General features: G+C 52.6%; 10 protein-coding genes across 10 annotated transcripts; 3 read left to right on the forward strand and 7 right to left on the reverse strand.

Moving 5' to 3' along the window:
- Positions 1-1,134: 1,134 nt before the first annotated feature.
- A1O1_03728 (uncharacterized protein) lies at positions 1,135-3,750 on the reverse strand (the record flags this gene model as incomplete). Its single annotated transcript, XM_007724629.1, has 1 exon — positions 1,135-3,750. The coding sequence occupies one exon, from the start codon at positions 3,748-3,750 to the stop codon at positions 1,135-1,137; it is 2,616 nt and encodes an 871-aa protein (XP_007722819.1).
- An 819-nt stretch (positions 3,751-4,569) lies between these two features.
- A1O1_03729 (alpha-mannosidase) lies at positions 4,570-7,944 on the reverse strand (the record flags this gene model as incomplete). The annotated part of the gene is made up of 3 exons (XM_007724630.1): positions 4,570-5,188; positions 5,240-7,738; positions 7,796-7,944. 3 exons carry the CDS (start codon positions 7,942-7,944, stop codon positions 4,570-4,572), a joined length of 3,267 nt encoding a protein of 1,088 aa, XP_007722820.1.
- Positions 7,945-8,537: 593 nt separating this feature from the next.
- Positions 8,538-10,025, reverse strand: A1O1_03730 (uncharacterized protein; the record flags this gene model as incomplete). Its single annotated transcript, XM_007724631.1, has 1 exon — positions 8,538-10,025. One exon carries the CDS (start codon positions 10,023-10,025, stop codon positions 8,538-8,540), a length of 1,488 nt encoding a protein of 495 aa, XP_007722821.1.
- Positions 10,026-10,432: 407 nt separating this feature from the next.
- On the reverse strand, positions 10,433-11,341 carry A1O1_03731 (uncharacterized protein; the record flags this gene model as incomplete). The annotated part of the gene is made up of 1 exon (XM_007724632.1): positions 10,433-11,341. One exon carries the CDS (start codon positions 11,339-11,341, stop codon positions 10,433-10,435), a length of 909 nt encoding a protein of 302 aa, XP_007722822.1.
- A 1,103-nt stretch (positions 11,342-12,444) lies between these two features.
- On the reverse strand, positions 12,445-13,072 carry A1O1_03732 (uncharacterized protein; the record flags this gene model as incomplete). The annotated part of the gene is made up of 2 exons (XM_007724633.1): positions 12,445-12,885; positions 12,935-13,072. 2 exons carry the CDS (start codon positions 13,070-13,072, stop codon positions 12,445-12,447), a joined length of 579 nt encoding a protein of 192 aa, XP_007722823.1.
- A 285-nt stretch (positions 13,073-13,357) lies between these two features.
- Positions 13,358-14,019, forward strand: A1O1_03733 (uncharacterized protein; the record flags this gene model as incomplete). The annotated part of the gene is made up of 4 exons (XM_007724634.1): positions 13,358-13,424; positions 13,473-13,668; positions 13,720-13,855; positions 13,902-14,019. The coding sequence occupies exons 2-4, from the start codon at positions 13,473-13,475 to the stop codon at positions 14,017-14,019; spliced, it is 450 nt and encodes a 149-aa protein (XP_007722824.1). The 5' UTR covers positions 13,358-13,424.
- Positions 14,020-14,049: 30 nt separating this feature from the next.
- A1O1_03734 (uncharacterized protein) lies at positions 14,050-15,531 on the reverse strand (the record flags this gene model as incomplete). The annotated part of the gene is made up of 1 exon (XM_007724635.1): positions 14,050-15,531. One exon carries the CDS (start codon positions 15,529-15,531, stop codon positions 14,050-14,052), a length of 1,482 nt encoding a protein of 493 aa, XP_007722825.1.
- Positions 15,532-16,199: 668 nt separating this feature from the next.
- A1O1_03735 (ATP-dependent RNA helicase eIF4A) lies at positions 16,200-17,666 on the forward strand (the record flags this gene model as incomplete). The annotated part of the gene is made up of 5 exons (XM_007724636.1): positions 16,200-16,233; positions 16,344-16,418; positions 16,475-16,543; positions 16,599-17,600; positions 17,656-17,666. The coding sequence occupies 5 exons, from the start codon at positions 16,200-16,202 to the stop codon at positions 17,664-17,666; spliced, it is 1,191 nt and encodes a 396-aa protein (XP_007722826.1).
- A 658-nt stretch (positions 17,667-18,324) lies between these two features.
- On the forward strand, positions 18,325-20,271 carry A1O1_03736 (uncharacterized protein; the record flags this gene model as incomplete). The annotated part of the gene is made up of 2 exons (XM_007724637.1): positions 18,325-18,922; positions 18,977-20,271. The coding sequence occupies 2 exons, from the start codon at positions 18,325-18,327 to the stop codon at positions 20,269-20,271; spliced, it is 1,893 nt and encodes a 630-aa protein (XP_007722827.1).
- Positions 20,272-20,476: 205 nt separating this feature from the next.
- A1O1_03737 (acylpyruvate hydrolase) lies at positions 20,477-21,267 on the reverse strand (the record flags this gene model as incomplete). The annotated part of the gene is made up of 2 exons (XM_007724638.1): positions 20,477-21,128; positions 21,212-21,267. The coding sequence occupies 2 exons, from the start codon at positions 21,265-21,267 to the stop codon at positions 20,477-20,479; spliced, it is 708 nt and encodes a 235-aa protein (XP_007722828.1).
- Between the last annotated feature and the right edge of the window lie 878 nt (positions 21,268-22,145).

Here is a 22,145-nt window from a genome sequence, read left to right on the forward strand (position 1 = left end):
AACAATTATGTTTTTGTATCCACTGCAAGGTGTATATGTATACTCATAGGTGATAAGGTAAGGTATGTACTATGATATATACCAGTAATCAAGAACGAGAACAAACCAAGAGGAAGGAAAAGAACCAAAGGCCGTGCTGTTTTTCTTCTGCTCAGTCTCAGCTTAGGAGAATTATTATCCCATATATATATATATATATATATACACAACCCCAACCTCAATCCCAACCCCAGACCTGGACGACTCAATATAAATCCAATCCAATCCCCGACTCGATTTTCCACTCCAATCCCTCGCTCCCTCCCTTCCTCCCTTCCTCCCCAAGTAGTCGGCCAGCCAGCCAAGCCAGAAGGAACACAAAAAAGGGGTCGGTCCCAATCCATCTCCCTGCCCATCCCCATCAATCCAATCAATCCAATCCAATTCGAACGGAACAGAACAGAACGGCCTAAGGCCATCTTAACCAGGTCTCCTGCCCAAGTCCAGACCCGAACCTTGGAGCCCAGACCCAAAACACGAAGCCTGGAACCAAGCCAACCGAGTTTCCAAATAACCCAAGGAGGGCGCTTCATATTAGAAATATTATAATTTTCATCCATCCCTACAAAATTTTCATTCGGTTCGACTTCGTATCCTTTCCTTCATGAGTGGGTTGAGTGGGTTGAGTGGGTTGAGTGCCAGTGGATTGTGGAGGCTTGGGGAGGCTTGGGGGTGAGAACAACCAGAACCAGAAGTGAAGAGAAGAGATGACGGGAAAGAGTGGAGGTGAAGAGACCAGCCAAAAGTCACAAGTCACAAGTCACAATATCATAGACAGATGGACAACTGGACATTGGCTTCTCTCCTCTCTTCCGGCGATCTGGATTGGGACACAACAGTGTCGTCGAAGAAGGTGGATCCGTAGACATGTCTTGCTTCGCTTGGCTCGATTCGACTGAAGGTCCATGACAATGACACTCCAGGCTCAGGCGGTTTTGCATCTCTGTTGACTGTATTTGTTCCTTGTTGCCTTGTTCTTCGTATTTGTGTTTGTGTTTGTATACGTCTTCATGGCCGTGCTCGCACTCGTACTCTCACCCGCAGCACCTTCCTGGCACTCTCACTCACACTCGCTCTCGCACTCGTGCTTTGTCACTAGAAAGCGTCTTCGAGCGGACAATCGACCGAGTCATGCCCGTCCCGCTCGCACAAGGCACACCATTTCTCCGGATCGATCACGCCCGAAGTGCGGCCTGCCAGCATGCCTGCTTGGGCGCCTGTGCCTTCGATCAATGTCGTCACCGGTGCAGAAGGCGGTGGGGGTCGAGGAGGCGCTGCCCCCGCATTTATTTTCTTGGGCGACGGCGATAACGGTGAAGCCGTATCCTCGAGGACAGGAGGTGATGGAAGGTCCGAGGTAGGCGGCGGATGCGAGGGTGTGGAGACAGCAGAAACGGCAGAAACGGCGCTGTTGGCGGTGTTTTTGCGACTCATCAGGGAAGCTGGTCTGTCGAACTCCTCGACTCTGCCTGCTGACCGGGCGCCAGATCCAGCTATGTCGTGGATCTGTTGTTCATCGTAGTCGCCACTACGTTTGAGACCTTCGCGGACGACTTCCTTGCCGCTTCTTTTCCCCGATCTCGATCCCAAACTGGCATTGGCTGGATGTTGCTGTGTGTGTCCTTGCACTTTACCTTCGGTGCCGAACATATTGGTGCAACTCAAAATGTCGTGGCCGCCTTCTTCGCAGATCTCGCACCACAGAGCGGCGTTCGCGCTGGCGGAAGAAACGTCAGTGACCCCGTCGTCAGATCGCGCCCGGTCGCCGTCCGTGTCGATGTATTGGTGGTGTTTGACCGGGGGCACGGTAGAGTTGTGGTGGTGGTGGTTGTGCCACTCCTGCGGTTGTGTTTGGGGAAGTGCTGGGTGGCTTTGCTTTCTCTCGTGCTTAGCAGCGGGAACGCCTCCCTTTGACATACCACCAGCCCCGACAACAACGGTCCTTTGGCTGCCCGTCGTGCCTGTGCTCAAATGCTTGCGGTCCAATTCCTCGCTGTTCCCGCGCGAGTGTCCCCCGGACGACCTGATGCCGGTGTGGATGCCAAAAGCAGATCCGGGCAGAGGAAATTTGGACAGCGCGACACTGTTCCGCAGCTGTTTGACTTCGTTCGACAACTCTTCCTCATGCGCGTTCTTTTGTTGCAGGAGGGCTTCCAGGTTGCGGATCTGCTGTTCTAGGGTATATCGGCCATCGTCGTCATTGCCGGCGGCTGCAGACACAGTGCTTTTGTTTCGAATGTGTCCATTGCCGTTTGCCTGTGCACTGCCAGGGCCGTTCCTCTTGGAATCGTCCTTGTCGTGTGACTCGCTGAGGCTTTGGATGATCGCTTTCAGGCCTCGGATCTCATCGTCTTTGGCGCTCAATTGGGCTTCGAGATCTTGCAGAGTCGCCGGCGAAAAGCCGTTCAACTGTTCCTCTGTCCTCAGGCGTTCCTTTTCCCTACGCAGCTCGGACCTGGACCTCTCCACTTCGCCCCTCAGAAACTCAACTTCACTGCGCGCTTCAGCCTCGCCTCGTCGAGCGTCTTCCAAGCCTTCTTCAAGCTCTTGGACCAGGTCTTCCAACTGCTTAAGTTGTTGGGCGACGCTCTCGACGTCTTCGCTGCGATCTTGCAGCGTCCGAAGCTCTTCCAGCAGCTCGTCCACCCTCTTCTCATACACTCTTTCGGTTTCCGTGCTCGCCATTTCCAGCGTGTCGATTGTGGAGCGGAAATCCGCTCGATGCGCGTCGAACTCGGCAGTCAGGAGCTTGATCTTCTCATTCTTTTCCCGCACAATGTCGCGAAGAGAGGCGACGTCTCGTGGAAGATCTTCCTCGTCCTCTTCGCGAGCTCGTGTTCCAGCTTGGCCCTCCTCCAATGCTGGCAGTAGTTTTTGAAGCTCGTTGAAGTTGCGTTCCATTTCTCCGATGTTTCCATTCTGTTCACGTATTTGGCGTCTCGCCTCGTTGAGCTCTTCATTCAGTTCTCGTATCTTGGCCTCGTACTTGGTGACATGATTCTCCGCATGTCGATTGACACTAGGTGTCGGTGTCGGCGTAGAGTCAGCCTCGTGCTCTTGAGTTTCGTCGAAACTCGAATCCGGCCCTAACGAGGGACTTGCGCCCGAATTGCTCGGTGTAGATGAGCTCTGTCGCAGACTCCGGCTGAAGTTGTTGGTCGGCCGTTGTCCTGGCCTATATGGCCCTGTGGCTCCATTTGTACTTTTCGCGAAGCCGATACCACTGGCTCGGGTTTTAGGCGTTGCCAATGTCTTCGGAGTAGGTGTATGGACCTTGCGCAGCGGGCTCGAAGGTCGAGGGAGAGATTCTCGTCTCATAGATGGTTTGAGGGCCGGGCTCGCTGCGCCTGACCTCACGCCTGGCCCGATGGACTGACTGAAATTGGGTTTCGCGATGCCTGGCGTTCTGCCTCCTTGATTGAAACTGCTCAACCTCGTCGGCGTGCCTGGGCCAGGGCTTGCTCTGACGCCCAATCCGGACCTCTTGACCGCCTTTTCCAGTGGGAGGAAAATGCCGGAGCCTGGTATAGTCGTTCTGAAATAGTGTCTCCCATCGACTTCGCCAGAGTTTTTCCCTCTCGGAGCATACTCGGGCGCAAGCTGCACACCTGCAAATGTTCCTTTCTTTCCTGCGACGGGTCCAATAAATTTCACGACACCGTGCATATCCCCGGGGACCGTGACGGTGTCCCCAATATGTATCGTGGTCATGATGTCCGCAGGGTTTTGTCGCGGTACTTCTTATAACTCGGTTTGTATTCGAGGATGCGCTCGATCAGAGGTGGACGATGTAGAGGAGTAAGGGTGCGACAATTACGCAGAGGGCACAAACAGCCAGAAGAAAGGATCTGGCTTGTTGGCGAGTCTTCGATGGATTGCGCTCGCTGATGCGCACAGCCGGCTGGCGCAAACGGGATGGAGGAGGATTTGTAGTGGGCGGCCGTCGTTGAACCAGCCGCAGGGTCACGTCGAGCGAGATAGGGGCATCAGCCGTGTGCGTGTGCGTGTGCGTGTGTGATGAAGGTGGCCTGGTTGCTGGTTGCACAAGAGAGAAGAGGTAAACAAAAGACGTAACTCGATCATGGCTTATTATTGGAGGCGTTCGGAAAGCCGCAACCCACGAGGCCGTCAGCGGTTGAAGGGTCGATGAGCTGTGGATGAGCAACTCAGTTGATGCTCGAATGAAACAATCAGTGCAGTATGGAGGGTGTCGACAGGGGTCTGATCCTACTCTTAAGATGAGATCAGGCTATATTGCAGTTCAAGAGACGTCTACAGAGTATCTCTGTCAATCCATCTGATTACACTCGCTTCGTCGTTACAGAATGTCCAGGGGTATCCAGCCTCGCTGGTGATGGTCGGCCCTAGGAATGCATCAGGAGTGAGTCTATATCTATATCTATATCTACATTACTTCCACTTCAGATATCATCCAAGGATGCGACACAGCTTTTATTTATCCTTTCCAGGCTTTGTGCCGTTTCTATATTCCAGTTCATTATGTATCCAAATCCCCGGTTCCTCCCCCGATCACAACTGCAACCGATACGTGGCGACCTCAAATGGTCGCAGCTCAATGTCGATAGTGATCTTGTTCTTTCCAGACATGGCCAACTCTTCGAGATCATCCTCCAATATGTTGGTCTTGAAGACCTTTTTGACCGGCAAGCTGGTCTCAATTGTGCCCCTACTCTTCCCTCCCAAAGATTCATAGATTCTCAGGATCACGCTTTGGCCAGGCCGTGGTGTCAATTCTCCACGGGAAACATCCTCATCGTCTTCTCCACGCTTGACACAATCCAGTACAAGTGATTTGGCTCCGGTGAGGTATACGGCATTCAAGAGCTCTTTAGCAGGTTTGTCGTCCACCAACGACGCCAGTTGGAGCGGGTGGTTGAAATTGTATGCAGCTCGAACTGTACTGCTGCTCAGCGCGCCCTGATGTGGCATGATCGCCCATTTGATGCGATGTCGTCCCATGTCGGCATGTGCGTCTGGAGCCTTGGGAGCGCGCAACAAGGACAACCGCATCAGGTTGCCACATGTCGCGAATCCGTACTTGGAGTCATTCAGGATGGAAACGCCGTAGTCAGCCTCGGACAGATCAGCAAACTTGTGGCAGCACACTTCGAATTTCGCCATGTCCCAGCTAGAAATGTCAGCCTCGAGACCTTTGGGGAAGTGGAAAGACAACACTTACCTGGTATTGTAATGAGTGGGACGTCGAATCACCCCGTATTGCGTCTCATAGCTTGCCTCAGTGTTGACCACGTCGACGGGAAATTCCACCTTCAAGAATTTCATGCTCTCTCGCCATTCGACTTCGGCTTCGACTGTCACATAACCAAAGTCATTCTGGCCGGCCGAGGCCTCGAGACTAATTGTCGTTTTCACCCAGCTGTCCTGGCTGATTTGGGTCTTTGTTGCCACACTCACCCGGTACGGCCCATCTTCGACGATTTCAGAGGGTTCCGATCTCAGCTCCTTTCTCGATTCCAGATGGAAGACTTCCACATCCCAAGCTTGCCAGTAAAGGGGCTTGTCGTCGAATATAACCAGCTGGTTGCCTTTGCCACCGTTGGCGATGACTTCACGGTTGGCCTTCAAGTCAATCAGCGACGTAATGCAACCTGCCTCGACTTCGACGTGGTACAGGCTGTTCTTGAGCACAAACACGCCCTTGCTGGTCTCCTCCACGGAGGCTGTCGATTGAACTGCTGAAGCTGCGTGGGTCTTCACCACGCCTGGACCTCCGGAGACAAAGGTGTACTTTTGTTGCTGTGACTTCGCCTGAACCTTCGGGATCGGAACCAGCTCGGATCGCTTCCAAGGAGCCGTATTCACGGCCACAAGTTCGGCGTTGACCTTGATGTGTCCCGAGACGCCAAGCACGTTGAGTGCCTCCTCTTTCACCTTTTCTCCCAATTTCGCATTGTGTGCATAGAGAGCACCGGAGTCATCGTAGCACATCTCAATCGAGCTGCCGGGAAGGCAATCATGGAATTGACATAGCAGCACGTTCTCCCAAATCTCATCGATTTCCTTCTTGGGGTACTTGTAGCTCTTGCTTTTCAAGCTGGCCAATGTGGCCAGATACTCGATATCATGCAGCATAACCTCCTGCTTCCGGTTGTTGAGCTTGTTGTTTGCTTGGGTCGTGTATGTGCCTCGGTGGAGCTCGAAGTAGAGTTCTCCGTACCAGGTGACGAATTTGGTGCCTTCGGCGGCCTTTTTCTCCAGGTTGGCGAAGAAATCGTCCACCGAGTTGCCCATCTTGACTCGTGGCAGTAACCCGACAGTATCAGCCAGCCCACGGCATCTCCTCAGCTTTTCCAGCATATCTCTTGTGGGGCCTCCACCACCGTCGCCTTTGCCGAATACAAGCAGAGAGGTGTTGTCCTGGTCCATGCTCTTATGTTGGGACACGCTCCTCCGGACATCTCCAAAATGGGCATCCGCCGTGTATGTCTCGCTCGGGGCCATATGGCAGATGACTTGACTTCCGTCCAGGCTGACCCAATTGAACGTGGTATGTGGGAAATTATTGATGTTGTTCCAACTGAGTTTCTGGGTGAAGAAACGAGTCATTCCAGCCAACCGACAGATTTGCGGCAGCTGACCGGAGTATCCAAAAGTATCCGGAAGCCAAAAGGTCTGGCACCTCTCCCCAAAATTGCTTTCAAAGAACCGTTGGCCATAGAGGAACTGTCTGACTAGAGATTCGCCACTCGGCATGTTGGTGTCGTGCTCGACCCAGCTTCCGCCGATTGGTTGAAATCTGCCTTCCTTGATCTTCGACTTGACCCGGTCAAAAACGTAGGGATAGTACATCTTCAGCCATTTGTACTGTTGTGCTTGACTGCATGCAAACCGATGTTCCGGATATCGGTCCATCAGGTCACACTGGTTTGACCAGCTCCTTGCCACTTTGCGTTTTGTTTCGGCCCAAGGCCAAAGCCAGCAGGTATCGATGTGGCAGTGCCCGATGGCGTATACTATACTCTTTCCCTCGGAGTCATAGACCTTTGAAGAGTCAACATTTTTACCAATGTATTTCTGTGCGATCTCGCGGCCCTTTTTGATGGAGTCAAGGGATCCATTCTCCGCGATGAATGTGTCCATGATTTGATTGCAGACCTGTAGGGCTTCATGTCTCTGCCAGCTGTCCCCTGGGAACTCTCTGGCTGCGTCTCCGATGATCCAAAAATCAACATACAGCTGCCGGGCAGCGAGATTGACATCCACAATCTGTGCCTTCCACAGGGTAAAGTATTTATTTGGATCTGGAGGCTGAATGCTGTCACCTCCAGGAGCATTGCCAAACATCCCGTTGCAAGCCATCTCGATATAGAAAGTGTGCTCTTTTCCGTCACGCCAGGCCGTGGGGAGGATCCATTCTGTACGATCGCCGCCGCCGGTCAAGCCCTGCAGAGGATTTCCATCTTGTGTCCACACCATACCCTCGTTGTTGGCATCCCAGTGGAACTCCAGGTGCTCGCCATCCCGCATGGACTCGGGGATCGTAAGCTGTATCTTGAACCAATGAGTAGACCATGAGGGACCGAAGGACTCGCCGCGATGAGTTGGTCTGAAGCTATGCGAGGTCGCGTCGTCAAAGGTCGGCCGGGTGAGATTTGGTGGGGAGTAGACCGAGAGCTTCACATGCTCCTCATCGTCGCAGATATTGTGGTAGAGCTTACTAGATGAATCAGGTCAACGAAGCCCAAACAACTCCGAACAAAGACGGTCGGCTTACGCGAGGAGGTTCTGCTTCTCGTACTGCCCACCTGAGGTGAACTGGCGTAGCCGATCGGTATAGATGCTCTCAATTTGCTTTCCAACGGGTCCAGTAGAGACCAATTTGGGATAGGACGACATGATGCGAGAGGATGTCTCGCCCCCCATGATTGCGGCTCAATGCGTAGCGAACCACCGATACGTTGAGCAGTTTGAAGATTAGCAATGGGGGCAGTCCAAGGTGTCCTAGGGGGTGATGAAGCCTAGCTCGAGAGAGTATGGAAGACTGCGGAGGTTGGACGTAATATACCTAGGTAGTAGTAGACGACGGATGTTTCATACAACAGCCGCTCGAACGTTGGAATCATCCATAAGGGGGTGCGGGGTGAGTTTACACTGCCCTCCTCAGGTACCTGGTACTTGTACTTTACCTGCTCGTAACCTTCCAGCCTCCGTCATTTACCCGCAATTTGGGGAACGTGAAGGTTGTCTTTACACCTGCGGAGTACTCCGTACTCAGCCTCGTCATCATCTGTAGTCACGTGTGACAAGGCTGAGCTGCATCCACTGCAAAGAGTAAAAGAAGAGAAAGAGGTGAACCCCAACTTGAAGGGGACATCCAATGTCCATATCATTAACTTATCAGGTATACTAGGCATAAATAGAATGGTTCCCCAGTTTCTGAGTCCAATATCATCTCTTATCGTGTGCCCATATGCTCCAATCCAACAGCAACGTACTCTTTGTGCCCAGCATCGCCGTCAAATCCAAGGAGTGTCATTGTCTTGTGCCGAGCGTTCCAATGCGTTCGCGCTCGCCTGTGCAGCTGGCGGACCAACAAAGATGATACTCTGCTTGAGCTTCCTTCGTCTTTTTTGTGACGTTTTCCGGCCGAGCTTCCGCTTGGCTCCCTCCAACACCCCGACAAACTGGCTTTGGCCGCTCTGGTAAGCGGACAGAAGGTCAAGAGGTTTCCCCCGCTCGTGGTCGCGTTGTGCCTCCCGTTGCTTCTTCTTGATCTTTTTAGACCATATCTCGGCACCATAGACCTGATACGGGGTTGCTGGAACGGCCAGTTGCCTCTCACGAGGTGGCGCTTCTTGATTGTTTCCTTGTTTGCCGTCGGCACGGTTAGAATGGGAGAGAGTTCTCAGCAAATTGCTGACTCCCTGTTGGAAACTGGATCTGGTGCTGCTGCGCTGCGATCTTATCATGTCGTAAGAACTCTTCCTCATGCCTGGATACTTCGCTTCTGCATAGGAGAGGATGCGCTCTTGCTCCTTTTCCGTCAAGGGATCCCCAATCTTGGAGCTGCTCCTTGCATCATGTCTACTTGGCTCTGATATAGGACCGTGGTTCACAAAGTCGACATGCAACCAATTCTCGGACCAGCTTCCACCAACAGCAGGGTGCGAGATCTGCTCTTGACTCTGATCGGCGATACTGGACGGACAGTGCATACTGGAGCTACTTTCCCAGTCATTCACCAGCGGGCTCGGTGGGCTTGAACAGCCTAGCCTCAATGGAGGTGGAAGAAGGTCTGAGTCATCAATGTCTGATATGGTCCCGGACATGGCATCGGGAAGTGGCGGAGTCTGCGAGACAGATATCGATTGTTCGACAGAAGAGATTTGTGGAGAAGGGGGCGCCAACTGGTCGTATGCTGCCTGTCGATGGTAGTCAGACGGTGCACTCGACGATGGCGACAAGAGCTCGTTCCGGCGGTCCTGAAGAGCGCGGGAGAATTCGAGAAAGCTGGGGGCTGCCTTGTTGCCGAGTGTGGGTGTACTGGTCTGAAGAGTTGCAGAGTTGAGGGAGATGCTGGACACTGTCTCTCGGGCATCGAGAATCTGGATTGCCTGCGGTGAAGAAGACGGACCGATACTGAGACGCTTGATGAGCAACGGGACCACTGTATCCCGGTAGGCCTGTGGATGGTGAAGCGCAGTAACTGGCGGAGAATCATCCAGCTCCTGGTAGCCGCCATACATGTAGATGATGTTGCTTATAGTGGTATCTGTGCTATACACACTGGAACTCCGTCTCTTTTCGAAAGGCTCCAGGGGCAATGGCTTGTCTCGGTCCGATGGGGTAGGGCTCGGAGAGGCATGGCTCCTGGTGACTTGCTGTGTATTCCGTGATGGCGAAAGGCCGAGTTCCAATCCTTGTTTTTGAAGGTTCAGAAGAGCTCTCGAGGGTGGGGGCGATGTCATTCGCATCCGGTGAGAAGAGCTGGGACGAGAGCTCATTTTTCAGCAAACATCCTCCACTTGACATCGAGTGACTCGAACCGCAGCCTTGGGACATGCTAAACAGCAGATAAGCCAAGTCCAAACGAACACATCTCCCACTGAGCGTCCTGTAAGGCACAACATACACTCCCGGAGGCAGCATGTTCGACAATGAACAAAGGATGCCGTATTCGGGCACCAGGTACCTGACATTGACCATTTCATTGAGACCCATTGTCGCTGACCGCCGCCAACAGTAAGTTATCATCGAAGGTGTCGACAAAGCCGAAGACGGAACAGGGGTCATTCAAGGATGGCATCCGTCCGAAGGGGCTGGGTGGTAGCAGTGTGAAGCAAATAAAGCCCGCATTCCACAGACATTCCAGGCCAAAAAGGTCTCATTGCCCCCTGAAACCTGCATCTCATCAGAGCTTCGCAGCCCTCATCAAGTCTTCTTTAGTCAGCTCATCACCAGGGCGGCGTATTTCCCCCAGTCGTCCAGCCTTGCGCAAGCGGACGATCATGTCCTCATCCCCAAAGTGGCTATTATGCTCGAACTCGGGTTCCTGGTCGTAGGCGTAGCGAGCGGCATCGACAAGGATTCTAGCGGTCATACCAAAGACTCGGTACCTTTCGTACTGATCCAGATGGCTTGCGGCGGCCTTCTGTCCCTCGCTCTTCTTCGGCTTAGAAACGATCTGATTGGTGACTGGGACAAAGAAATTGTGCATTCGCCATCGGCTCTGGTGCCAGTCTGTCCAAGCTCCTTTGTACCAATCGCTTGGTATCCCTGGGAGATTGGCCTGTCCAGGTAGATCTTCTCGGTACAAGAAGTTCTTAAAAGGTGCCGAAAAGACAGCCGCAACTTCGTTTGCATCCAGCCTGGGCAGCAGTTTTTCTGCTACACTGGCATCCAATCCTGTCTTGGGGTCATACGAGTGTAACAGAGCAATGCAAGGGCGGACAACGAGTTCAGTTTTCGCCAGATTCGTAGGCATCTCACACAAGTGTTCGACTCTGAAGGGCGGTGGCAAAGCCCCCTCGCGTCGTGGGAGGCCAATCTCTTCAGATGCTTCTCGTCTCGCAGCTTCAAACGCGGTCTCGCCGGGCTCGGCTTTGCCTCCTGGCAGCGCTGCGTGGCCTGAATAAGAACTCAGTGTGCTCGCACGCATGGTAATCACCACTCTCAAGTCGCCCTGTTCACCCGCAAACAGTACAATCAAAACGGCGGCTTTTCGTGACAGCGGCATCGATGCCCATGCGCTCTCTGGCGGACGATATGCCCTTAATCTCTCGATCGCTTTCTGCTCGAGGTTCAGGATCGATATGTCCATGAGTGGTACTAGCACCTACCAGCGACTCCGCGGATAGAGGTGCCATCTTGTCCCCGTTACTCCGCGACGCGATGCTTCGACAGGTCGGAACTACAGAGTGCGATGCGCGCCGGCTCCAAACTGGAAGAGTCCTGCGAAGCATTGATCCGTAGACAGAATAGAGATTGGGTTCTGCGAGAGATGGCGATGACGGGAGGAATGGTTGTTCATTTGACCCGGAGAGCGTGATGACCCCAGGCTACAAAAGTGGAAAACAGCCTCGGCAACAGGTTCCATGGTAGTAAGTACATAGTAATAAGCACCAACGGCGAACAGTTTATCACACCGGATAGACTTGCTCCTACGAATATGAAATACGTTATAGGGTTGAAGGTTGACCTTCTAACACTGAAGCTTGTAATGGAATCTATCAACCTGCCTCTACCTGGCAGGTGGACTGCTTCGAACGTCTCTCGTTTTCAGTACAGTCCCTAGCGCTCCTCGCCGCCACTAGGGTCTCGATTTCCTGGCACTTAGGACCATGTCGAAGAGACTTGTCCTTTCCACCTTCAGAGTCTGGATGGACACAAATGGCAAGGGGGCATGGGGACATGGGACACTGTTGGCTGGCCAATTCGCGACCTCTGGGGGGAAATGGTGATAGGTCTTCGACAGAGGAATACTCCTAGCTAGGTTGTGCCCGAGTTCACATAGGATTTCGGACCCGGAAGACCCGTGTTTCTTTCAAAGAGACCCAGTCGCAGCCTTCAAGCGGCGAGTGTTCTCCAGCATGTATTGGGGAGAAAGCCAGACTCCCAAATCACAGCTGCACGGCCCCGACATGTCCAGATGCTTTGAGCCATCTACTCAATAGTGATGTTCATGGTGGTAACAACTCACAATGCAGTGTTCGCCCTCCAGTATATGGCGCATCTCCTTTCTGACATGGACGGACGAAGTATGGCCGGACGCGCCACGAGGAGAGGAGCAGCCGTCTTCCCGTTTTGAGGAGGGATCTCATCCTGGAGCAGCCAAATCCAGTGCGGCCCTGTAGATAAGGTCTTTCAAGACCAGCCCAGATATGGGCTTAAGGCAAACCGTGACGTCTAACCGATGAGTCGTCTTCAACCATCGTGAGCTTTCCTCGCGCTTCCAAAAGAGATTTTTTGGCGCTTGTTTGCTCTTCCTTCGGTTTCGTCATCATGGGCTGTAGTGCTCTTCTTTTTCTTCTTGTCCGCTCCTCGCTCGGTTGTGAAACTGCCGGTTGGCGTTCCCGCATGATTAGGCGTACTGGTGGCACTGCTTGGTGAATCGGAGTCTCTCAGATAGGATACTGAACTCCGGGAGAATATGCGATCGGAATCGTTGACAACAGCTTTTCGCCGCCCTGCTCCAGCCCCGCCACCAACCGCGCTTCCAGAAACTGTGCCTCCTGCGGAACTTGCTGAGGCCGAAACCGCGGACGCTTTGATGTAGTTGTCGAACCCCTTTACAATATTTCCTGCGATGGAGGTTTCTTCAAGGTATGCAGTCTCCTGCCGGTAGATCTGATCTTCTATAGCAGCCTGGAAATCATGAGCAAAACGCGTTGCTTCAAAATCTTGCTTGGCTTACCAGGTTGCGATCAAGCAGACGCTTCTTCTGGATTGTATCGCGCAGGTCCCGCCTCAGCTTCTCATAGTATGGAAGTCCGGGTCGGTCGGCAATCGCTGACCCCTTGGGCGCAGTGCCCGGTGGGACATTTTCGGCCATAGTGAGCGACGTGCTCGCAACAGTGGTTGATGCCTTGAGCAGACGAAGGAAGATGGAATTGGTCCAGTTTGCAGACTTGGGGACTGGCGGCGGGGATCGCGGAGATTGTTTGCTGCGTTTGCACCTTCTAATGACGCGAGAGCGTGAGCGTGAGATCCAGACTGCGTTTCCGAACTGCGGTCAAGTCTCGAGTCACGCAACACGACTGACCATCTCCTTGGATTCGTCGCATTTCAAGTTGTCTTCTGTGCTTTAAGCCTCGTGCACAAGATGGATCATTCACACATGGATCACGGCGGCATGAATCACGGTGACATGGATATGGGGGAAGGGCAATGCTCCATGAACGCAAGTCTATGATAAGCGCGCTCGATTGATGCTGGTTGACTAATGGCAGCAGATGCTCTTCACTTGGTCGTCCAAGAACCTATGCATTGTTTTCCGCCAGTGGAGAGTCACAGGCACCTTCTCGCTCATATTGTCCTTGATCGCCATCGTCCTCCTGACCGCAGGCTATGAAGGCATACGTGAACTCAGCAGGAGATATGAGCAGAGTCAGAGCGCGCGCATGGCTGCTTATAGCACCGGCGCTTCGAGTATGTTTCCCATGTCAAATCCCCCTCGCAGTTGTCACTGAGACTGTCAAGGCGAACCTGCACAACTGAACGAATCAAGCTCATCGCTAGTCGTAGGGAGAGATTCAAAGGCGGCGGCTGAACGACAAGGGACAATCATAAGAGCTGCGTTATATGCTGTACAAGTCTTCTACAGCTTCTTTATCATGTATGATGACTCGAACGGATGTGAGGTTGCGACTGATGTTATACAGGCTTTTGTTCATGACCTATAACGGCTGGGTCATGTTGGCGGTGGCAGTAGGCGCATTCGCGGGTTACCTTGCTTTTGGCCGCGACCTCTCATCAAGCAAATCGGTAGCTTGTCATTGAGATCTTCCAGAAGAGGGCAATCCTCACTGCTCAGACTTCAACATCAATATCACTGTCAAACCCGAAGCTGAAACCTTGCTGGTTTCCACCAGTCTCTCGATTAGAGACCACCTCCTCCCATTTCCTCTTCTTGTTGTTACAGTCATCAAGGGACGCCGCTAGATCTGGATCCACCTGCTGTAGCCGTTCCGTAAACAGCGCACAAGGATCTTTGACACTGTCCCTGAAGCCGGAGACCTGGTCGGCCTTGTGTTTGAGAAATCTGTACGTCGCTCCAATATGTGATCTGGGCACAAAGTTTTGGGTTATTGCGATCGCAGGGTCGAGATTTACGACCAGATGCCACCAGCCAGAGGGCACGTGCAAGACCTCGCCCTCATGACAGATGCCTTCTAGACAACCAGGGGTCCGCCTTGCTTCGGCATGAAAGGATATCAGCCACTCCGCAATGCTCAAGGGGGACGTCACTTCACTCTGGTCCTCACTCATGTAAACGCCAGGTGGTATGATAGAAGCAGGAAACATGATCCAATATTTCGATCCTCGAATGACGGCGTTCCAAGCACTTGTTGCGTTCGGATCCTTGTGGAATGTACTTCCACTCCGTTCTGGACCAATGATCAACCACCTATGATCTGGTCTCTGATCGCCCAAAAGCGCAAACATGTCCTCTTGGAATGCTTGTGGTGGCTCGTATGCGCCGAGCTTACCGACTTCCAGATGCATCTTTTCCACAAAACCGCTGTCGAAAAGATACAGCGGGCTCTCATCGTTTGTGTTGTTCATGTACTCAATGTACGTCGTGAGCGGCCAATCGACCGATTCAGCGCGGAATAAAACGTCTCCATAGCTGCTCAAGAGATCTTTGACACTCCATTTGTTGAAGACTTCCCATCTTTTCACAGGATTTGTCAGGATGAACGGTCTGTCGACCCAGGCTTCGTCGAACTCGGTAGGTGACAAGTCTTCCAAGCGCGGAATTTCATTCTGCACAGGGATGTTGGAGACATACGGTGAGAGGGAGACCTGAGAACATAGGAAGGGCCGATGCAGGGCATCAGAGAAGAGATACCTGCAATCCACTGTCGCGGGGCTAGCGGAGGGTAATCGTCTCATGGAAGCGCGCCAACTCCCACGCCATGAGAAGTCTTTGGTCATGTGATTGACCGCAATATCCCTCCATAATTGATCGAACGAACAATAGGCGTACAGACCTCGACAGGTGCTTCCCAAGCTGGCCAGGCTCGGCTGCTCGAGGAATTCCAACAGTGTCAGCAACAGCGCGTCTGGCAAATTGGCGAAAAGTCCCATAGAATCCTGCGCATTTTCCTGCGAGGTGAGAGCATTCCCAGCGGGTCGGACACCTAAAGGATGTTGGTCTGTCTGAGTCTCGGTGGCGTTCTGCCCTTCACCAACCCTTTGGCCTTCGGTCAGGAGATCTGGGGAACCCTGGTCCACATAGATCGGTATCTCGGGCAGTCGACCAGTGTGTGTGGCAGTGATTGAGCTCATTTGTCCGACAAGGACCTCTGTATCATCAAGAGAGAACAAGCCTAGAACAACACCAAAGGCAAAGAAATGCTGGCACGTGACCAGGTCTCGGGATCTGATTTTGAACTGAGGAGATCATCCGAGAGATATCTAGAACAAAATAGGCTTGATTTACGAGCAAAACGAGTGAGGAAGAGGACTTTTGATGAGGATTGCGCCACCATGGAAAAGAATGGACAAGGCTGGACTGGCAAAAGGACGATTCAAGATGGGATTTTGTAATTTTGTAGGGGACTATTATTACAAAGCCTGGAAAAGGGAAGCGAGAAAAGGGCCAAACAGGCCAAACAAGGCAAAAACATGGAGTGAAGGCAAAACTTCTCTAGCGCCTCCGCCAAGACTTCTGCGAAAGTCAAGTACTTGTAGTCGTCGCCGCCAGTTCAAAGCATCCCAAAATTTTTGATCCTTCATTCTTACCACCTACAAACAACAAGAATACCACATCAACTTCTCTAGATCACTTGGATTCTCACTGCAGAGGATCCTTTGTCTAGACTTCACACAACAACCGCGACTTCAGCAGACTTAGACGCACGCAACGCGCCTAGGTCACATACACGCCACTTTCACCCCCCGCTCTCAAATCACCGGCGAGATCGCCAGTGATACCCAGTTCTTCTTTCGCAATCATGGCGGACAAAGGTCTTGAAGAGGTCCCTGAAGGTATGTTGAAACTCCCACGGCGCTGCTGCCTCGATCCTGTCGACTGCGCAGACAGATCGGACCGCAGCCTGACCAAACACCATGAAATTTGCTGACTTTCGAATCAACAGGCCAAATCGAGTCAAACTACGATGAAGTCATTGACTCCTTCGATGCGATGAACCTGAAGCCTGAGCTTCTGCGAGGTATGTACAAAAATAAAAAATCGCCAAATGCAAGACATTTTCTGACATTTTTGTAGGTGTCTATGCCTATGGTTTCGAACGACCATCTGCAATTCAGCAGCGCGCTATCATGCCGGTCATCAAAGGTATGTTTTTCAGTCTCGAAGAAAAAATTTCGCAACAATCGCTAATATCTCGAAGGAAACGATGTTATCGCTCAAGCCCAGTCTGGTACCGGAAAGACCGCCACCTTCTCCATCTCTGCCCTCCAGAAGATCGACCCCAACCTCAAGGCGTGCCAGGCCCTTATCCTCGCCCCTACTCGTGAGCTTGCTCAACAGATCCAGAAGGTCGTTGTTGCCATCGGCGACTTCATGAACGTCGAATGCCACGCTTGTATTGGTGGCACCAACGTTCGGGATGACATGAAGGCACTCCAGGAAGGACCACAAGTCGTCGTTGGCACTCCAGGACGAGTTCAGGACATGATCCAGCGCCGCGTTTTGAAGACCGACAACATCAAGATGTTCATTCTGGATGAGGCCGATGAGATGCTCTCGCGCGGTTTCACCGAACAAATCTACGACATTTTCCAACTCCTCCCGCAATCGACTCAAGTCGTCCTTCTCTCCGCCACCATGCCTCAAGACGTCCTCGAAGTCACCACCAAATTCATGCGTGACCCTGTCCGCATTCTCGTCAAGAAGGCTGAGTTGACCCTTGAAGGTATCAAGCAGTTCTACATTGCCGTCGAGAAGGAGGAATGGAAATTGGACACTCTCTCGGATCTCTACGAGACCGTCACCATTACACAGGCTGTCATCTTCTGCAACACCCGGAGAAAGGTTGACTGGCTCACTGACAAACTCACTGCGCGTGACTTCACTGTTTCGGCCATGCACGGTGATATGGAGCAGGCTCAGCGCGATGTTATCATGAAGGAGTTCCGATCTGGATCTTCTCGTGTGCTCATCGCCACCGACCTGTTGGCCCGTGGTATTGATGTCCAGCAAGTCTCGCTGGTTATCAACTACGATCTGCCTGCCAACCGCGAGAACTACATTCATCGTATCGGTCGTGGTGGTCGTTTCGGACGAAAGGGTGTTGCCATCAACTTCGTCACCGCTGACGACGTCCGTATGATGAGAGAAATCGAACAATTCTACAGCACTCAAATCGAGGAGATGCCAATGAACGTTGCTGGTAAGCCCTCCCATCTCCCTTGAACTCCAGGAAACTTTTGCTAACAAATTGCTAGATCTCATCTAAACGATCAGCCCACTTCAGCAACGAACCCAGTCCTTTTCCAAATTCGGCATGTGGATGGCGTTGGTTGCACAACTTGTACGTGGCTGCCTGAGAAAAGTGGGATGAAGCTCGTCTCCGACTGCTTGGCTCAGAACCGCCGCCGCACAAAAAGTCATGTATTTCAAGTTTCACTCTTGTTACTATTGTCTCTTCCACGAGGATACGAGCGCGGTGATTCTACACTGGGCGACCTATTGATCGTCATCGTGTGGCAGAGTTTGCGGGCGTCATTGCGCATTCATGCTAGCTAGCAATTGTTGGCTATCATTCTCTCAGACTGCACAAAGGAATCACAAAGCATTCTCACGTGATATGAAGGATGAGGACCATTTGCTTCTTGCAATAGACAGGTAGAAAATTGATTCAGACTGAGAATCCGGTTTCCACGTTTTGATGTTTTGTTTTCGCTGGGGTTTCTTGAAAGAGTTCTTAAGTTGTTCAGCGCTTGTCGGTGTGCTCAGTGTAGATGTGTTTCCACTTGTCCCTCGCGGTACAGGCGTCTCTTTCATACCTGGCAACTATTGTGGCATCTGGTTCAGTCCTAGGTGATAGGCTGCTAGTCTTCGTTTTTGCCTGACCATTTTCCTCAGGCACTTTGCTTCCTACCGTTCGCCCCCCAATGCTTTCCGAGCGGAAAGGCACGGTCAACTACGCGATTGACCTGCTTCGGGCCCACCAGCTACGCCGCGAGAACCTATTCCTGCATGAAGAGTTGAAGCGATGTTGTAAAGAGATTGCTGGCCTGCGGGAGGAGGTCAAGGGCGCCACAGCGGCTGTCCAAGCCAGCCATGACGCCTCTGAGCAGACACGCTGTATTGTTGAAGATCACAATACACGATTGAGCGATCAAGGGCGTACCGTCGAGACTCTCCAGCAAGCATGCAGGATAGCTCAAAGCGAAGTCTCACGCTTTCAAGCCGTGTATGATCAAACACGCGAAGAGACGCAGGCACGATTGGAGCTCCTGAATAGGGATATTGATGCTGCAAGGGCTGATTGTGTTCGACTCGCCGACATCCAACAGAAACAGGAAGAAGAAGTCCTAGCTGCTCTTGGGAAATTGCAACGCAATGTCGATGGCAAAGCAGACGTCTCCACTGTTGATGCCCTGGCAGTTCGAATCGACGAGCTTTCTGTTCTGCCACCAGCAACAGGACACTCCTTACCTTCTGTCAGTCGTGTGCAGGATAGCTTTGAACATAGGCAATGTGCGGAAGGTACCTTGTCCAGAAAGGGGTCTCAGGATATCCGACATAGCTGACATCATCCAGCAGGAGACATTGCAGTCCAAGTCCGAGATTCCCAAAACCGCCAACGTCCACAACGGGAAGAAGTACCTCGAGAGCAACACCAGCGACCGCCTCAGCAGCAGGGAAGAGAAGAGACCTTGCCGGATGACCTCGATCTCGACGAGAACGCCAACAGCTTCAGCTATGCTGGCCACCGAGTAACTGTGCCTGAAGAGACTGAAACGCTGCGATTGCTGAGACCACCGGATGTGCAGGCCTCTCAGCTTGCCCGGGTCAATCTGCTTCGACAAAGAAAAAATGATGATTGGCAGAGCTATTACTCTGAGGGTCTGGCGCTTGTCAAGGCTCTCCCGCATGCCTTCGAGGAGACGATCGTACGAAACTTTGCCAATGGGATATTCCACGATGTGCAGAGAAGGCAATGTCAACACTGGCTGGATGAAAAGGGGTGGACATGGGACAACATAGCACTGTTCGGGGAGTTGTGTTCCCAACTAGCCACCAGTACTGAAACAGCGGAGATGCTGGACCTCGATGATGCGATCAGGGCCTCGAAAAAGCTGAAAGAGACTCTATGTGCTGTCGGGAGGCTGAAAGCACAGTCGAAGGCAACGAAGTCCCAGAAGACCAAGGCTTCAGGAAGTAAGGCTAGGACTTGCGCCGGACCATTACGTCGCAGTCAGCGTCAGGTTGAAGAGGAGAACCCGAGTCAGACACAACCGACGCAACTCCCGGCTGACCCTGGGCCTCCAGTGGCTCCTGGACCAAGAATTCGCAAACCTAGGGGGGCAACGTCTGCAGCGAAGCCAGAGATAGGATCTGAGCTTGTCCAAGACCAACGCATAGTGCAGCAAGATAGTCCATCGGGCCTTCCTGATCCGCTGCAGCTGGCACCCAGATGTGCAGAAGGTCGGCTCGAGGGAGGCCTCGCTGGCGCCAGGCAGGTCACGAACCGGGAGCTCGCACAAAGGCTGAACATGACTCCAGAGGCAGATTGCGATACCCGCGAAGAGGTACCTCCATCGCCCATCATTGTCAGAGGGATACCATTGAAGCCAGTAGCCTCCGAGCTGCGGCCACGGATGGAAACTTCTGTGCCACCGATACCACAGATGGTGCCACATAAAAGGCGTATTGTCGAGGCCACGGAAGACAGCAGCAACGATGAAGGCTTCCTTCGGGAACTTGAACCCCGGAGATCCAAACACCCTGTCCACAGAACCAGCGATGGGAAGCAGAAGAAGCACAAACGACGTCGTCTTCCACTACCGCCGCCTCCTGAGATTCCTATTCTTTCTACCACAAGCGAAGAATAGAGAGCACATACCGCAGGTCAAGACCACATGAGGAACAAGGCGATTCGCGGGTTTTGGCGAAAGACCGCTGGACATTTTTCATTTCCAATAGTCTAGTATGTGCGTGCTGTCGATGGCACCGCCTGGCCATAGCCCCGTAGATAGAATATGACAACTCTTCCACGAGAGGTCTAGTTTTTCTTTTCTCTTTTCGGCTCTGGACTGCTCATGTCTCTTTGAATTCATAAGCGCCTTCTGTCTGATCGTCCACGACTTCCACTTCAATTCTAGCCTCGACCACTTCCCTACCATCGGCCTCCAGACCGCATTCGACGAGGTCTCCGCCCTTCAGCGGTCCCACGCCCTTGGGGGTGCCCGTCAGGATGATATCTCCCTCTTCCAGAGTCATGACCTTGCTGATATCACTCAGGATCCTGGGTATTCTGAACAGCATCAGATTTGTGTTATCTTTCTGTTTGATCTGGCCATTGACGCTCAACCATAACAAAACGTTGTGAGGATCCGGAAGACGGTCGAAGGGGATCTCATGGCTGATGGGCAAGAACGTATCAAAGCCCTTTGCAATCGACCATGGGAGACCTTTCTTCTTTGCCTCGTCTTGGACATTCCGCGCCGTCAGGTCAATGCCCAGAAAGTAGCTCCGGATATAGTCGAGCATCTTGGGGTCGGACTCTTGCAGGTTCTTCAACGGCTTTGGGGTCTCGCCAATGATCAGTCCGAGCTCGACCTCATGGTGCATAGTCACGCCTTTCGGTCGGACGATTGGGCCGTCCTTCGGTAGCAGGATGGAGGAAGGAGGCTTCAGGAAGAAGAAAGGTTGGGCTGGCCGGGCGGAAGACAGCTCAGCTATGTGGTCACTACATCGTCACAAGGTCAGTCAGTCAAGGTGTCCTTGTCCTTTTGCGCCCATTCTTCGGGTGGAAGGGAGAGGGAGGCACACGCATAGTTCCGCCCAATGCAAACGACCTTGCGACATTTCGACTTGATGGCTGCCATGACTGCGAGGAGAGACCTCTTTCCCTTTTTCCCGCGTGCGGCGCTTTTGCTGGTAATTAGTCAACGGCGGCCTACGTCTGGGGTGCTCGCTGGCGAAGGATGACACCAAGTTTTGGTGTGGATGGCGATGTTCGTTGGCAGCTGGGGATCGTTCAAACTGGTGGGTCGTTCCGTTCTGTCGTTCGCCCTCTCAAGTTCGGCGCATGTTCGGAATATCGTGAGAGCAGCAACAACGTTCGTTCCATCCAACATGAACGACACCGACGATTCCTCGTTGCTCTCTTCAAACGTTCACCCGCCCAGTACTACGATGTGCCGCCGTTCACCGTCGCCCTGTTCTATATTCGTCTCATATGAGAACAATGCAGTGTCGTTGCAGCAAACTAGACAGCTGCCATGATGTATTTCAAATTCACTGCGCTAATACTCGAGAACAGCAGCACCGCATCAACTCGTAACCCTTTTCCGCCCACCGTCTGTCGGCTTCGGTGCATAGACACTTGCACACGCCGGCTTCCCCTCAAGCCAGAGCAAGCACTTGAAGCAGTCTAAGAACAGATTCATGGCTGGACGTCCCGAATGGAGACGCAAGTGAGGAACACAGACAAGAGCAGACTCCTAGTCTATATTTCGATAGATTTGTCTTCGGCGAGCGTTCGGATACTCTCCGATTGCCTCAATCTAGAAGTGAAGCACAAACTCGATGCTAATGAATACTAGTTCTCTGATCAATCAATATCTATGGCGTGTCATGTGTAAGGCACAAGTATCATCAATGCCGGCATTTCTTGGGTTGACGATATGAACGCTGCCCCTCTTCGATCTTGCCAGAAGCCAGCGGCAAGCACTGATCTCGACCAATCTACGAGGCGATTGGT

Source organism: Capronia coronata (genome assembly GCF_000585585.1).
Source record: "Capronia coronata CBS 617.96 chromosome Unknown acBCG-supercont1.3, whole genome shotgun sequence".
Classification (NCBI taxonomy): domain Eukaryota; kingdom Fungi; phylum Ascomycota; class Eurotiomycetes; order Chaetothyriales; family Herpotrichiellaceae; genus Capronia; species Capronia coronata.